The sequence below is a fragment of the Lytechinus pictus genome, chromosome 15, assembly GCF_037042905.1.
Source record: "Lytechinus pictus isolate F3 Inbred chromosome 15, Lp3.0, whole genome shotgun sequence".
NCBI lineage: Eukaryota > Metazoa > Echinodermata > Echinoidea > Temnopleuroida > Toxopneustidae > Lytechinus > Lytechinus pictus.
In genome coordinates, this window is record NC_087259.1 from 18,257,331 (window position 1) to 18,275,270 (window position 17,940).

Here is a 17,940-nt window from a genome sequence, read left to right on the forward strand (position 1 = left end):
TGCACGAGGTATAATGGTTTATGGTCGCTTCCCAAGAAGTTGTGAGATTCCACCATCGTCATGATCGTACATCTTACTCGACCCCCAAGTTGCTCCATGCCTACACCAATACGCGCATTAGCCCATATGTACACATACAAACATCAGACTCTCGCTCACCCTCGCATAATATTCTCATCCACACCCTAACCCATCAGTAAATTGCCAATTCGTCTATTGCCAACTCGTCTACTCATCGCATGGTCTTCCTTCGTTTAGTCTAAGGCTATTCCATCCATCAAATTATTCAAAACGAAAATTGTAAATATATATAATGATAAATCCGTACAGCAAATGGAAATGGTCATTTTCAGTGGGGTAATAGTATATTTTTAGTCCAATAGTGACACCACGAGCCCCCCCCCATATTCCCTCCAGTTACTGTTTCTTTACCTCTTTCGCACAACCTTCCAGTGCCCGCACCAGGAGGTGAGATGTCTAGGAAGCCTTGGAGACAGGTGCAGGAGAATGACCCGGGTTCGTTGATGCATGTTGCCAAGGGTGAGCAGTCATTCTGGTCGGCAGAGGTGCATTCATTTTGATCTGAGGAGATGGAAGATTTGAGGAGCATAGAATATATCGAGAGAGTAGGGGGAGGTTGTCAAAAGAAAGGAGAATGGAAGGAGAGAGAAGAAATGGAAGAATAACGGGAATAAGATGAAGAAGAGGACGAAGAACAAGAAGGAGAGGAAGAAGAAGAACGAAAACAAGGAAGAGGATATGATGGAAGGAGATAGAAATGGGATTAGATGGAAAGAAAATGGGAGTGGAAAACCGAAAGAGATACAGCGGTACGTCAAAATTCAAGATAACATTTCTAGATCATCTCAGCACTAACTTGTTTCCCAATATGCATAGTGACATCGAACACCAATGATAAAAGGGAAAACACCTTTCTGTAGGAATATTCAAATTATGAAAACCCAGATCGATATTAAAATGGTCCCTAATCAAGGAAAATTTAGTGACAGACATTTTATCAATAGAGCGACCGCATTGTTAGCCAGCAAAATGATGTAGGTCTACCCCCCCCCCTAAAAAAAAACCCATTGTAACTGGGCTGGAAGGCATATAAGGTTCATTTCCAACGTTTTCTTACCATCAATCATCATGCTACTAGGGTCAACACTGATTATATCTTGACCAGCTAAAATCGTCCCGCTCCCTAGACCTCTCGTAACGGCGGTTATAACCGCAGCCTGAGTTGAACCGACCGCAGCGACAAGATCAAACTCTGCGATGACGCTTCCGGCACGAAATGACGTCAATGATACGTCCAATATATTCAAAATTACTGACAGGAGCTAAAGGATAAAAATATGTAAAATGTTTAAAGAAAAAATTACATCGCTAGGATTTATTACCATACAATTCGACAACATTCAGCCACACTCCTAAAGACCATGAAGACGTACAAGTACAACATTCGTTCATTGCAACACCTGTTTACGTTTTCTAAATCCCTACACATTAGCAAGAATAGATTTAAATTCATTTTTTTCCTCCAAAAATACATCGTCATTTGACCTTCCTCTCACTAAGAATATGAAATAAAGGCACTTTCCTTTGCAAGATTTGGATGCTGGTATATCCCTCCACACTTTTTTTTCTTCAAAATCCCCCGAGACCATTAGCTTTGATCTTTCCCTCACCAAGAATATAAAACAAAAAGCCCTCTTTCTTTGCAGAAATGGGATGGTACTACGGCTAATCCTAGATCTATAGGTGTTTTTTTATTTTTTAGTAAAAAGACAACATTTTACCAATTATCAACGAAATAAAGATAATGGCTTATATCTTTCCAGTCGTTCTAATGTGCGATATACGGCAAAACCCTTAATTTCCCAATGCAATCATGTGAACGTGTTAAATTTCCAACCCCGTATACTCTCCAACTTAGACGTCTAAATGTGAAAGGAGATACATAAACTTAGAAAGAGCTGGTGTAGGTACTTTTCAACAATATCGCTACTCATCCGCCATCAGAAAAGGCGTCGCGTCGTAGACGACGTTCATTAAAATGTCCGAGAGTAGTATCTCAGCACCATGTACAATCAACCCCACTCATGCCGTAGTCACACCGGTTAAATTGACTCCAGACCAACCAAGTCTATTACGTAATTATCAATGGCATACCCTTGGTCAGTATGGAGTCTTATTCGTTGGTGTGACTGAAGATGGCGCCTTTTATGTAAGGTCGATTTCCGTAGATAATGCCTTCCTTCGATGCGTTGAAGATGTATTGTTACATCATTATCCTCATCACTGCAATGTTATAAGTTTTAGGGAAAGGTTATGTGGAATCCTCACCGTGCCTCGAAGCTGTTGAGCTAATTGTTGAAACCCTTCCCTCGAGGGATCAGCCAGAGCAGAAGTGTAAAGCAAAGGCGATCCGTTGATAGATATAAAACGCAGTGAACCTTTGTACGTTTCAGTTGCTTGAATAAATAGAAATCAATGCAAGGTAAATAATATAATTTTCATATACATATAATCACGAATACTTTCATAAAATAAAAATCATATGGACTTATGATTTTTCCAATATATATCAATATTAGTATTATGATTATTATCAGAGTTAAAATAAAAAAAAGTGATTACTGACCATCGTTATTATTATCATCATTATCATCACATTTTCTATCATCATGGTTTAATACAAACTTTTGGTAACCTCATGCAGCCATCGGAAATGAAACAAAAAAATCAATCAATATCTTCGTTATCATCGTCACATTTCCCAAACAACTCCATCGTTCAACAAACTAAATGCAAAGACCGGTAGGAAGAAAAGGTTATAAATCTAAAAATCTAGTAAAATAAATAAGAGAACTACATATAGAAAGATTGTGTCGGGGACAAAGGGTAAAGAGAGGGAGAGAGAGAGGCGAAGTTGGAGGTAGTACTTGATATTCTTACCTTGGCAAACTCCATTTCTTTTGAGGTATCCAAGTCTGCAAGTACATAACCCAGAAGTACTACATATCTCATGACCTAGTGTGAAGCACTGGTCGTCATTTTCACAGGACGCCATCACTAAAGAACGAGAGAGAGGGAGGGGTTATATTGAGATAGAGGAATATAGGAAAGAAATAGAGGAAAGGATTAGGACAAATAAGAGGGGGAAGGGGGGAATGGACGGCAGAAAAAAAAAGAGAAAAGAGAGAGAGTATCTGGAGTACTGAATTATCAATCGATGAAAGAGCAAGAGGTTGATTCGGGGCAATAAGTTAAATTTCGTTCTTATTTCTACGTAGTCTTTATACGTAGAGAGTACAGTTATACAGTTGAGAGTCGAATTGATTCGAGTCAAATGACCCATTTTACCGTGACGAGTGAATTACCGGTTAATGCCACCCCATTCTCACTCAAATTTATTCAAAAATGTATAATGATTATATTATGACGTAAGACTTACTCGATTCACAGTACTGTCCTTCGTAGCCCGTAGCACACTCACAGGTAAACATATCTTTGAAGTTTCTACACGTACCGCTATTAAAGCATGGCTGAGAAAGACACTCGTTGATATCTGATTTTGGAAAAGAGATAAGATATAAATTCATTCAATATTTCATTCATTAAATAGGTTTGGATATCTTCAATAATTCATTAAGGGAGAGAGATAGAGATACCATGAGAGAAAATGATCAGAGATAACATGGACAGAAATGATGCAGAAAGAAATACGTAAGGGTGGTCTGAACGAGGAAGATTTTATTATTTTTTTTTTTCTTTCATAGAAAGATTTTATTCAAAATCAAACACGAAATCAATTCAATTTACAGAAAAATCATGAAGCGAACATGTTTACAACAACTGTACATGCGTACTATTATCTATTGATAAAACAAAATTATGATGTTTTTGACTAAGAACCCTTTCAATTTCACAATAGCGTTTCAATACGTTCTTAAAAGAACTAAAACACAACCGATCTCCCTTACAACGTGTCGAAAAAATAAAATATTTAGCGTAAAGAATATAACGGTTTACAGTAGAGTATTGAGCGTCAGGGGCAACCAAACAAAAGTAAATTCTTATTAAAATACACGTCATTGTTAAAAAAAGAGGTTTGGAAGTTTTGAATGAATTGTTGAGTTACAGGGCAGTCCCAAAACAGATGTGAAATGCTTTCAACAGAGGAAGAACAAAATGTACATAAATTAGATTCAGACAAGCCAATATCGTAAAGATGAACGAGGAAGATGCTCAAGACAGAAAACAGGAGAAAGGGGCAAGTGATATCATGGTCATGATTATGCGAGATTCAGTAATCTAATATCAAAAGGAAAGCGCTGACTTAAAATAATTTCATTTTAAACAGTGTGAACTGCTAATTACCGTCACATATCCTTCCATCACTCTGGGTAGAGTCTGTATACCCAGATAGGCAAACGCAGTCGTATCCACCGGGTGTGTTGGTGCATTCAGCAAACGGAGAGCAATCATTTAACGACGAATCGCTGCACTCATCGATATCTATATATAAAATAACAAAATGACAAAAACAATTTTTTTTTAATCCAGATGCTCAAAATAGTATGCTTTATCTTTCGTGTCTCAAACATTAAGAAACAAGAGCTGCACTGACTTAAACATGTTAAATCAACTCTTTTGTGCTACTGCATTTTTTCTTCTTCTAATTGGCACCGATTAATTTGATTGTAAAAAAAACCTGTGATATGGGGTCCTGATCTCCTCTGTCCGACTAGAATAGGGTCAACTATGACGTGAACAGGTTTGGGTTCTCATATGATTCTAAAGATGCTCTACTAGTTTGACTAGAACTTTTGCCGCTACACACTGGACTCTGTAATCTACCAGTCTTATCTGTCTATTAAATCTGTATAATATTTGTGATGAAATAATTACACTTTCTTACCGATGCAGAGCGTTCCTGGTCCATCTATGGAGTCTCCTTGATCTACAAATCCTTGAAGACATGTGCACTGATAGGAACCAACCGAGTTGTTGCAGGCAGAATAGACAGAGCAAGCGGAGTATTCTGTCTCATTGCATTCATTCAAATCTAAATGAGAAAGATATGTTCAACGTCATTTCAATCTTTTTTTTTCGAGGACGAAAAAAATTACTTTCTTTCTTTTCTCTTAGCTTTCCTCCCAATTTTCCCAGTTTCTCCTCAGTGCTCACTCTTTTCACTGCTTTGAAATGGTAAGGGGATTTGACTTTCATCCCAAGCATCCCATCCTTACAACCCAAAATAAAGTTCGCACGTATCCACCATAAAGTATTTGTATAGTCCATGCAAAAGGAATTTTGTATACGGACTTTAAGAAAAACTGGGTAAGACACTACTTTTTACACTGCGTTCAATTAGACAAAGATTGTGTTTAAGATGACGACGCCTAGCTATAACGTCAACAAATCGTTCTACAAAATTCATCATCCACAAAAATGTGTGAACTTTCTTTTTCATTAACTTGCCTTAGAATTTAATATAATCAATAATTTTGGTATTGACAGACTATTGATAAAATACCAATTTGATGACAAAATTAGGATATTTTTTACAGAAGAAAAATTTATCTGTCTTTCGAGCTTTAAGCGCTCCATTTTAATTCATCATTATTGAGAGCCATGTTGTACCTTGAACAGCAATAGAAGTAACATTCACTGTGAAAGATGAGTTTCCAACCGACAGGTCATCGGCGGCAAAGTAATAATTATCCGTCATTAGTTCATAAATCATGACGTCATTTGATGTACTGTTCGGGTCAAGAACGATGTCGGCCTCCACTACGGAATTTCCGTTCAAAAATGATTTGATGTCGACGCTTACGACAGAGTTCACGAATATTTCCCACCTTGATAACCGATGGTTAATCTGAAAAAAAGACCAATCACAGTAATTCTCCCTTTTAATTGGGGTTGATTTGTTCAGTCTATTCATGATAAATGAAAAAAAAAATCAAAGCTTTATATCATATCATATCTATCTTGGGTTAAAATCTGTCCAATCTAATTGAGGTTTGGGACAAATCCTTCATCTTTAAACATTTAAGCATGGGGCTCCATGACTTAAGTGTCTTTTCAGATTCGTCTCCAAGTACCATTGTCTTCTCAATCTCATTCTTATCCAGTGTGACGTCACATCGGCATAAAATATCCAATAGAGAGATATAAAAAAAGCCCAAGTGTAATTAAGTATCTTGTCAGATTTATACTAATAATACAAGTCACCTGTTCGAACCCTTTGATACATGGTTATCACGAAGACTTATTGTTTACAATCGCAACTATTCGCAAAGAACATACTGAAATAATGAACTCAGTCCTCTTCGTCAATTCATAACGATATAATTGCTGTTATGAAGGGTGTGTGTTTTCCTACCGCATATTCTAGTTCTTCCGTTATCACTCCAATGCTAGTGTTAAGGAAGTCAAGGTATTTCACAGGTGACCCGTTGATCTCTGTCAGCTCAAAACTCATATCAAACCGTCTGGGAACTAATACAAAATATAATATATTCATTGTGGTTGTGTTAATGAATTAGCAGCATACGAACACAAGAAAACCACCATCAACTTTACCATTTCATTAATTCTTAACACTATTACCACTACTCATACAACAATGACTACCATTTATACTTTTGCTGGTTTGCTGTTACTACTTCTACTACCTCGAATACAACTACTAATACCACCACCACCACTGTTACTACAACAGCCACTACTACTACTACAACAACTTCTACTACTACTACTACTACTACTACTACTACTATCACAGCAACATTAATACTACCAATATTACTACAAATACTACCATGTATACTGCAATACCACTACCACTGCTACTGCTGCTGATGATACTATTCCACTTCTATACGAGTTTGATATCACCAGAAAACTTGGATCTCTTATTTCATTGGCATAACCTGTAGATATCCCGCTTAAGTTTCTCCTCCCGCCCCCCTCTCTCTTTCTCTCTCTCTCTCTCTCTGGAATTGTTTGATAACGCCCAAAGATATAGGGGTACGTCAGTGTTTCAAAGAAGCGCTCATGGTACTAGTGCCTCTCATCTACTTATGCACAAAGTTAAATCTAGCGACTGCTTTTGGATGACTTACTTTGACAACCTTGCTCTGTCCTGATACGACCGTCTCCACAGCTACACAGTCCATATTTGCAAACCTCATTTCTCTCACATCGATCAGATGAGGTGCAAATTGTTTTACCTGCGCCGAGAAAAGAAGATAGCTGGTTTCAAATATGTTCCTATTTAAAGTGTCATATTCCAACCCACAAGAGTAGTACTGATTTGAGTATTGAAATTACATTTATTTTATGCACTTAATGTTAGGTAACAAATACAGGCCTACAAATATTCTTCTACTTCAATTAAATGACCATTACGTGATTGCCCAGCATGTCCATGAAAATACTGGGGGAAAAAGAATCAACCTGTTAAAGGGCAGTAATCTTATTGTAAAACATCTAGGTCTACAGGTATTTGCTGTAACTCTTGATTCAGACGTATCACATAAATTGGTTAGGAGTCGTCTACCCTATGATTTTCAAGTATTTTAAAGAGGACGAAAACAGGAAATTAAACAGAAAACATTAAAGAGTGTAAGAAATAGAGGTATGGATCTGGTAAATTTTGTAACCCCTGAAACTCCCTGGTTATTCAATTGAAAAAAAAAATTAACCCAACATAACATTAGGTCGTCTCCCCTGAAATATAATAAAATAAAATAAATTCCATAGCGCCACCTCTGGTTTGATTATCAACCCACGAAACCACCACTAAACGGTCTCCCTTTTCTCTTTGACCTACCGTACTCGCAGTGGAGTCCTTCATATTCCGCATGACAAGCACAGAAGTAGCCTGTGATTACATCCATGCAAGTTGCTCCATTGCTGCAAGGGTTGCTGTCACATTCATTGATATCTAAATGGTAAAAGAATACATTTGACTGTCATGACTACATCAAACAGTGCTGTTTATTTCTGGCTTACACGCGCTTTTGCTGTATGAGATTCCAGAGATTTCGTTGTGACAAAGGAGATTGGGAGTTTGCATCTGGTGGCAAATTGCCACTTAGTCTAGATCTGGACGTTAGTAGTCATTTGTTTGGTAACCCCTACATCAGTCCACTCTCTTTTCACCTTCTCCTACTAGTAGTAGAAGAAGGTGAAAAAAGTGAGGGCTGATGTAGGGGTTTCCAAACAAATAACTACTAACGTCCAGATCTAGACTAATTACCACTTGGTCTACACCTGTTATTACATCCATGCAAGTCGCTCCATTGTTGCAAGGGTTGCTGTCACATTTATTGAAATCTAAAGGGTAAAAGAATATATTTGACTGTCATTACTATATACAACTTTTGCCATTTGAGATTCCAGAGATTTAGTTATGACAAAAGAAATTTTGAGTTCGCATCTGGTGGCAAATTGCCACTTGGTCTACTCCTGATTTTTCTACTTTCCGTTTGGTCTTATCCCATATGGTCTAATCCTTGTTCGTCTCCAACCAAATCATCTACTTACCGTTTGGCCTACTTGCCAGTTACCAATTTACATTTACTATTTTATAATTGCTAGAAAGGCTGTAGACATTGGCTCGTATTCTGAAGTCAGGTTTAACTTGGACCATGGTCTAACTCTGTGCTAAAATTATGGGAAGCCAAAAGTGCATTTTTTAATTAAGTTGTATGTTTCTTATGTTTACTGTGCTCTTCCTGATTCATCCATGGTGAAGCCAAACATCTTTTATACTTCCTGGACAATTATGAATGATTTGAGAGCCAAATGAGCTGAGATATGATATCTCTACTGTCAGTGATTTATGTAACAATTGGCTTTCCATACTTGAACCACAACTTTAAACCTGAGAACCCGATTCAGAATATGGGCCATTCTGTCTTTTATCCACTTGGTCTGACACCTTTTACTCTATGTTAGATGACATGTTGTAGACCAAATTATCATTTGACCAAGCACAAAATGATAAAAAGACGCAGTGAAAATTTGACCATTTCCGCTATCATATAAATCTAAACGATAGATCGTTGGACCAAATGGTAATTCTACCAAAATGAAAGTAGACCAAGTAGGTATAGTCATAACTGTGTTAGAGTTGTAAGAATGTGACAATCCTTGGTATACAAAGTGGAAATAATCCAATCTATTACCCTATCATCAATGAGATCATCAATCCCATGATCGAAATTTGAAAGTTGTTGCATTGTCCGGCATATATTCTTACTAAAACAGATGCATTGATAAAAGTAATACAATTATAGACTGCTGTACAGTTTTTACATTTCACAATTGTTGGTAGTCAGGCAGCCGTCAGAACTCTTTTAGGAGCAGGACCGGCATGAAGTGCAGTCAAGAGTGTAGCGTATAACAAACCCATTATCATGCATATAGTGCCAAGATCGTATCAAATGAAATTACTTGTTTCACTAACCTTTGTCACACGTTTGTCGTCTGTAATCATTGGTGTGTAAAACATTGAGAGGCTGTAATCAAGATATAATCAATGATTAGAAAAAATCAAAGTGAGAATTCATCTCGATCCACAACCTTAAAACTTGTGTAAAGGATAGGCAAACAACGGGATTTCTTCTGGTTCCAAAAGGCAATACGAAATGGGGGAAAGAGCTTTCTGTTCATGCTCGGCCTTCATTCTGGAATTTCCTCCCTTAACATATCTGTGATATCAACTCCGTCGAATCATTTAAACTAAATCTTTGTACTACTCCTCATTCGTATTATTGGATAGTGTTTTGTTTCCTTTTTACCTATGCGCCTTGAACATTTAGATTTAAATGGATTTGGCGCCTGAGAAATCACATGTATTATTATTATTATCTTTTACATGTCCGACAGGTCGTATAACAAAATATACCTCGCAATAGTAAACTACATGCTGCGTGACAAGGACTGGGTTTATCAAAGTTAATATCCGTCATCAACATGATCAATAGCAGAATAATTGAAGATCCGTAACTAGATATACAAAGAAGAAACATCAATTACCTTGAATACTTGAATAAACATGTACGTTATGGCGGAATGACGTGTACATTTTAGATAGTTACTGAGGTACTGGTAAAGAGAGAATTACTTCAACTTACGTATATTAGAGGACAGTGTTCTAGGTTGATGTAAGCACCGCCAATCTTTCCTAAATCCGTCTCATTCACCCCAGGGAATGAATCAAAATACTGGAAATGGGGATGAAACAATTAGAATTAAATACATCATCTGATGGTAGTATTTTCATGGTTTGTTAAGACATATTATTAAGCGATGGATAAAGCATCACCCCCACATGACATTTTCAATAATGAATAAATCTCCATTAATCATTTATTGATATTACATTAAAACTCAATTTAATTCATAGGTAAATAATTTTCACATTGGTTGTACATCAAAACCCAAAACTTGGAAAAAGTGTACCCTTCGCCTTCGAAGGAACATAACTCGTTGACCCGTAACTTCGATTACCTTTTTTAGAAACACCCTGTATAAGGCTTGCACTCATTCATTTTAAAATCAAGTAAATTTGGAAACTTTCATATTTGGAGTACGCTCAATCATCATCCCAATTTAACGAGTCAAGCAGAGAAGTTACTAATCAACACTTGCAAATTAACGATGTATAACACAATCTGATCAAGTTCTATTTTCAATCAACCAAATTAAATGACATATTCCTTGTTTAATTATAAAAATATTTAATATTGAAACTGGTGCAGGCACCTGATATTGTTCTGGCAATAATTCGTTGTGCATTGTGTTCGTACAAATCGCCGCAGTCTTGCTATCCACGCTGCACATTAGTTCAGTTGGATTCTCGCAATATGGACCTAAAGATAGTCCTCTGCGTAAGCGAAAAAAAAGAAAGGAGAGAAATGATAAACTTAAGTATATAAAATCGGGAAAAATATGAAAGATTGTGACGATGATTATGACAGACGTATATATATTGACTTTATACATAGTGTAGTAGGTTTCACGGTACACAATGTATCTTTCTTGGGCAAGTGTTGGTCCTGAAAAGGACCACCCAATCTCGACGTTTCGACAGGTGTGTTCTTGTCGTCCTCAAGAGAATGAGCAAAGTTTGTATAAGAGTTGTCGCTCCTCAGTTCATCAGTACTCAATACATTCAACAGTGTTCAAGGAAATTATCTTGCATTGTGCCCATTCACCATAGCTGTGGTAGTACCGAAGCGATGACATCAGTTGCCATGGTGTCATGGCGGCCTGGTTCTAAACAAATGAACCCGCCGAATGAAAGCGCGTGTTTCTCATAGGAGAAAATGGCTGCTATCCGAATTTGATCACTTGCAACCTATTTTCTTTTCAGACGAGCCAAAGTCATTTGCAAATACAAATGTGTACAGACGATCGTCAGCTGCGACTCTGTTTAGAACCAGCCCGCCATGACACCATGGCAACTGACGTCACAATTCGGTACTCTATTGACCGAGTTTGTTTCTTTGAAGTTATTATTAATCGAAATACTTTGATTTGCTTATTGTATTAGGAACACAAAATTTATCCGGTAATGAGAGTTACAAGATTTATATCACGTGGCAAAGATGGCAATAAAAACCATTTGGTCCCACTTCAGAGATGACCAATGACGAATATGACTAAAAAGTTTGGAGGCCGACATTTAGTTCGCGTGCACTGCTCATTATCAGGTGATGGCTAGGGGCCTATCTCCAAATTATTGTCTTCTCTTACTTCTTCTTCTCCCTTTTCTTGTTCTTCTCCTCCTCCTTCTTCTTTTTCGTGTTGTGTAGAGCCTGCCTTTGAAAATGTTGGTACTGGTTTTCGCGTGCGAAGTTCGCAGATGAGTAGTCGCAGTAAAAATATATCTCTATAGAGATATTATGTGCGCCTACAAACAGAAGAGGCTGAACAGAGCCTCCTTTATTCCGGGGGGGGGGGCACTTACATTATTGACGAGTGGATACCATGCGCGACCAAAAACACGTAAAAAGGATGTCTTTTTCAAGATAGGGCACGTTACGTACTTAACGTAATAAGGGTGTAAAAAACACTAAAATAATGAAAAAGGGTATCTATTTTCGCTAGGAACTACCCCAGATAGCAAAGTATCTGGGGCCCATATGGGAATCATGTGGGCCTACTGGGGCCCACATGTACCATGTAAAACCCATATGTGGCCCATATGGTTTGTCCCACCTAGAACCCAGATAATAAAGACCATATGGGCCCCATGTGGTATCTATATGGGCGATGTGGTCTTTTTTCAGGGTCGACCGAGCCCAGATAGAAACAAATAAAACCCATATGGGGCCCATATGGGTTTTCCCGCCTAGAACCCACATAATAAAACCATATGGGCCCCATGTGGTATCTATATGGGCGAAGTGGCATAATTATGGATCTACTGAGCCCAGATAGAAACATATAAAACCCATATGGGGCATATATGGGTTTCCCCACCTAGAACCCACATAATAAAACCATATGGGCCCCATGTGGTATCTATATGGGCGAAGTGGCATAATTATGGATCGACTGAGCCCATATAGGAACATATGAAACCCATATGGGGCCCATATATGGGTTTTCCCACCTAGAACCCACATAATAAAACCATATGGGCCCCATGTGGTATCTATATGGGCGAAGTGGCATAATTATGGATCGACTGGGCCCAGATAGAAACATATAAAACCCATATGGGGCCTATATGGGTTTTCCCACCTAGAACCCACATAATAAAACCATATGGGCCCCATGTGGTATCTATATGGGCGAAGTGGCATAATTATGGATCGACTGGGCCCAGATAGAAACATATAAAACCCATATGGGGCCTATATGGGTTTTCCCACCTAGAACCCACATAATAAAACCATATGGGCCCCATGTGGTATCTTTATGGGCGAAGTGGCATAATTATGGATCGCCTGAGCCCATATAGGAACATATAAAACCCATATTGGGCCCATATGGGTTTTCCCACCTAGAACCCACATAATAAAACCATATGGGCCCCATGTGGTATCTATATGGGCGAAGTGGCATATTTCTGGGTCGACTGAGCCCAGATAGAAAAATATAAAACCCATTTGGGGCCCATATGGGTCCTCCCACGAATCCATATAATAAAACCATATGGGCCCCATGTTGTTTCCATATGGGCGGTGTGGCTTATCGCCTGATCCCAGATAGAGACATATCTAACCCATATGGGGCCTACATGGGTCTTCCCACCTAGAACCTACGAAGTAAAACCATATGGGCCCCACTTTGTATGTATATGGAATCGCTTGAGCCCAGAAAGAAACGTATCAAACCCATATGGGCCCTATATATTGGTCCTACCTGAAACCAAAAAATAAGTAAACCATATGGGCCCCATGCGCCATCTATAGGGGCGATGTGGTTTATCGCCTGAGTCCAGATAGAGACATATCAAACCCATATGGGGCCCATATGGGTCCTCCCACGAACCCACATTATAAAACCATATGGCCCCATGTGGTATCTATATGGGCGATGTGTCTCATCGCCTGAGCCCAGATAGAAACATATTTAACCCATATTGGCCCCATATGGGTTCTACCTAGAACCCATGAAATAAAACCATATAGGCTCCATGTAGTATCTATATGGGCCCATATGGGTCCTCCCACGAATCCATATAATAAAACCATATGGGCCCCATGTTGTTTCCATATGGGCGGTGTGGCTTATCGCCTAAGCCAATATTGAGACATAAACCCATACGGGGCCAAATTAATCCTCCAAACTACAACCCACATAAAATAGTAGAACTAATAATTGGCCATATGCAGTATCTCTGTAGGCGATGTGGTCTGATATAAATCTATTAATCTACTGATAGACACATAATAAATCCATAGGTAGCACACACATTTGTGTATCGAATGGGTCTGTATGTATACATTGGCGATACAGGGGCCGAAGGGACCGCCCCCCCCCCCACCCCCATATTGGTGGTCTAAAAATCAGGGGGGGGGGAGGAAAAAGAGAGGAAAACAAAAAGGAGAGGAAATGGAAAAAAATAAGAGTGGACAGGAGAAGAGAAAAGATAAAGTGGGAGAGAGAGACCGGGCTTTGCATGTAACCGAAAGGAAATGGCGCTTTATAAATGCCCAACTATTATTATTATTACATTAAAGAAAAGGACGAGGGGGGGGGGGGCTTGGAACAATATAGGCCGTTATATCGTGGAAAAAATCTGCTCACGCTAATTCGCACTCGCATTTTTTAGATATTGTGCAGGGGAATGGTTAACTCATCACTTCACGGGGAATTATTTCATAAAAAGAAGAAAAACTATCAAAATGTGTGTATGTTTTTGTTTTGTTTTGTTTAATTTGTTTGTTTGTTGTTTGTTTGTTTGTTTGTTTGTTTTTTTTCTCTTTTTTTACGGGGGGGTAAATCACTATATTAGGAGGATTTCAAAACAAAATAACACGGTTGGTCAAAAAAAAAATGTTTTGAAGAACATTGAAATTACAAATCAAATCAAATCAAATCAATTTATTCAAATAAAATCCACAGTTTAGGATTGTCATCAAATATTATAAATAATGAACGTGGCAAAACAGAGATATATATATATATATATATATAAACAAGTAAATATAAGCAATCGCCAAAATATGTGTCCATTCGAAAAGAAAATACATTATTAAACATTTTGCTAAACTCTTACTGATTTCAAGATATTACAATTAAGTCATTACAACACGTCCATGACGTCATCTATTAACACGAATGTATCATAGTCCGTCATTATAATTACTCATATTATTTAGTTACATAAATTTTACTTATATCGTAATCATTACTTTTATTTGCATGATGTACAAGAAGTAACCTGATTAGCTCAGTTCTCTAAATGACGGCACTATTGTATAGGCCTATTATCATAATTTTTCTCGTTGCGGGTTAAGGATGGGCGCGAGTACGTTGATTGATTTCTAGTTGTTTTTGTCGCCCTTGTTCAGTCATAAATTTACTATTGCTAATTCTTATCTTCAAATAATTCCTAACTTATAGATTATCAATGTCTAGTTATAAATATTTCTCTATGTAGGGCCTACGTTTAAGGTCTTTATATACGTTCTCAGTTTACTACAATAATTCTCTTCCAGTATCTATCTTCCTGAAACTGTACCCACTGATTTAACTTGATGTCGTTTAGAAAATGTATATAGGTTTTCCCAAATATGAGAATAACCTATATCTTTCATAAATAATTCTAGCTTTTGACAAAATCCGTTCTTTATTTTCATGTTTGATTGATAAATGTTAATTAGTATGTTAGCCTTTGCATTTGTTACTTGACACTAAAATCCGATCATGTATTTTAAAGCTCGACATAGATAGTAATCAAGGTATATTTCACATTGTTGGTAAATCTCGAAGGGGTAAAAAAAGGGGGGAAAAAAGAAGAAGAAAACAAAGATTTTCTTCATTTTCACATTTTTTGATACACTTATGATGAGAACTCAACCCCATAAAAGTTCGCTTTGGAATGCCTGCCTTTTCTAGAAATCACATGTTTAGTGTTGATTTTAGGGATTTATCGGGTACCCTATGTATACGGCTAATTCGATTGATGATAAATAGCTTACAGATAAAAAAAAATGTTTGTGATCTTACAATTAATTCACAGGTTAGGTTCTAATCGTGTTAATGCATCTTAAAATAAAGAAAAATTTTGAATTTTCAAAGGAGAACACCCCAGATAGCAAAATAACTGGGACCCATATGGGTCCAATGTGGGTTATCTAAGACCCATATGGCCCATATGGAAACCATATGGGCTAGAAGTGGGTAGGTCCACATGGGGCCCACTTGGGGCCCATCTGGGTTATATCTGGGCCCATATGTACCAGATGAATATCATCTGGGCTGGAGATGGGCATTTCCAAGTGGGACCCAGATGGGCTAAAATATGTGGGACCCATCTGGGTTATATCTGGGCCCATATGTACCAGATAAGCCTTCTGGGACCCAGATGGGTCACATCTGAGCTCAATATCACTGGATGATTGATCTGGACTGCACTCATGAATATTCATCACAACAGTAAATGACCAAAATTTTAGCTAATACGGCTACAACAATTAATATGTTTATGTTTATGCAAGGATTCCACCATGAAAAGTTTCAGAAAAGTATGTAACTTATTACCATAAAATTAAAAATCAAAACATTTAATTTCAGGAGAAAATTTGCAAGGTTAAATATTGAAAATTGTTATTAACCATAGCCTGTCAAGTATAGCAAACTCGCTCTATATATAGAAGTCAATAACAAGATTCAGTGGTTAGGTGTAGGATAGGATTAGGATAGGATTAGGATTTAGGGTTAGAATGTAGGATTATAGGATATGATAAAATGATAAGGATTAGAGTATTGGGTTGTATATAAAGTCACCTTACTGATACAAATTAATATATTTTTTTAATTGATTAAAACATCGTGGACCCACATGGCCCACATGGGACCCATATAAAAACACAGTATTGTTTTCATATGGGGCCCATATGGGAGCAATGTGGGCCTGCCCATATTCAACCCACACTAAACCCACTTGGCCCAAATGGGCCCCACATAGGTTGTACATATGGGTCCCAGATTGGCCAGGTGGGGCCCATATGGGCCCATACATAGCCCAAATGGGCCCCATATGGTTTACATGGGTACGATGTGGGCCTGCCCATATTTACCCCACGCGAAACCCTGGCCCATATAGGCCCCAGACGGGGTGTACGGTGCAAAAAACACAAGGGGCCCAGATGGGCCCATACATAGCCCACATGGGCAACGCATATGGGGCCCACATTTTTAGCCCTGATAAGCCCACAAGTAACCCATATGGGCCCCATATATTTTGCACACTGGGACGTGTTTAGGGTCTAATTTGCGAGGGTGTAAAAGATTAAGACTAAAATGTTTTATAAAGGATGTACTTTTTTCCCCAAGAGTCAACACTACTTGTTTAGAGTACGATTTGCGCGAGATGTGGGAGGTGGGCTGTACTAAACCCAATGATGTAGGTATACCGGCGACCGACGTCAGTGATATAACGCTGTACTTGTTTAGGGGGTCAAATCAGGGAATAGTTGCCAAGAGTATCGTTTTGTTTCCAATACTTGTTAAGGGTAGGGTTTCACATGCAAATACTTGTTAAGGGGTGCATTTTCAGAATATTGAAAATACGTGTTTAGGGTGCTTTTCGAGACCCCATGGTCGCGCATGGTATCCACTCGTCAATGGAAGTGCCCCGGGCCTTTATTTGATGCACCTTATGCTTGAAAGACTCGTGAGGAGCTATGCACGAGGTAATTCAGTTTGAAATAAAAGTAATGTTTGGCACGTTAATTTTATCATTCTAATACCGTAAACTTAAATACAATCAAACAAAGACAAAATAATAGTTTCCTCTCGAGATGATATGTCAACAAGATACTCAATATTCACACAATAACTTATTACTTACAGGAAACCATCTTACTTTTCCCCTTGCTTCTTCTTTTTCTTGCTTACAGAATAATCCATCACCATACCTATACTTAAAGACAGAGCATTTACAACTGCTGATTTACGTTTCGTATTGTGAAATACTTACAAAAATATCATCGGGATCAATAAAGTTTTCGCGTCTTTAGATCATAATATCATAATTTACCCTATCTTTTTATTGGAAAGTTCACTGAAACATGAAGTAAACAAAGTTATAGAAAGGCTTCTACTGTATATTTCAGTGGTTATGAATAATATTTTGAAGCACTTCGCCTGCAATATTTGGAAGAAAAGTGCTCAAATATATCTCCTTCTTTGAACATGAATTTCGACTGACAATATCGTTTAATCCTTTTT

General features: G+C 37.9%; 1 protein-coding gene across 1 annotated transcript in view; it reads right to left on the reverse strand.

Moving 5' to 3' along the window:
• The window catches only part of LOC129277364 (uncharacterized), a 33,872-nt gene that overhangs the window by 4,275 nt on the left and 11,657 nt on the right, over positions 1 to 17,940 (reverse strand). The window contains exons 11-24 of the mRNA XM_064110102.1: positions 10,792 to 10,912; positions 10,161 to 10,250; positions 9,491 to 9,542; positions 7,850 to 7,963; positions 7,140 to 7,247; positions 6,398 to 6,513; positions 5,653 to 5,890; positions 4,928 to 5,074; positions 4,387 to 4,524; positions 3,461 to 3,574; positions 2,962 to 3,078; positions 2,350 to 2,477; positions 1,139 to 1,343; positions 433 to 582 (exon numbers count right to left, since the gene is read on the reverse strand). Coding sequence (XP_063966172.1) covers positions 433 to 582; positions 1,139 to 1,343; positions 2,350 to 2,477; positions 2,962 to 3,078; positions 3,461 to 3,574; positions 4,387 to 4,524; positions 4,928 to 5,074; positions 5,653 to 5,890; positions 6,398 to 6,513; positions 7,140 to 7,247; positions 7,850 to 7,963; positions 9,491 to 9,542; positions 10,161 to 10,250; positions 10,792 to 10,912 — 1,838 coding nt within the window. The remainder of the gene's footprint in view (positions 1 to 432; positions 583 to 1,138; positions 1,344 to 2,349; positions 2,478 to 2,961; positions 3,079 to 3,460; positions 3,575 to 4,386; positions 4,525 to 4,927; positions 5,075 to 5,652; positions 5,891 to 6,397; positions 6,514 to 7,139; positions 7,248 to 7,849; positions 7,964 to 9,490; positions 9,543 to 10,160; positions 10,251 to 10,791; positions 10,913 to 17,940) is intronic.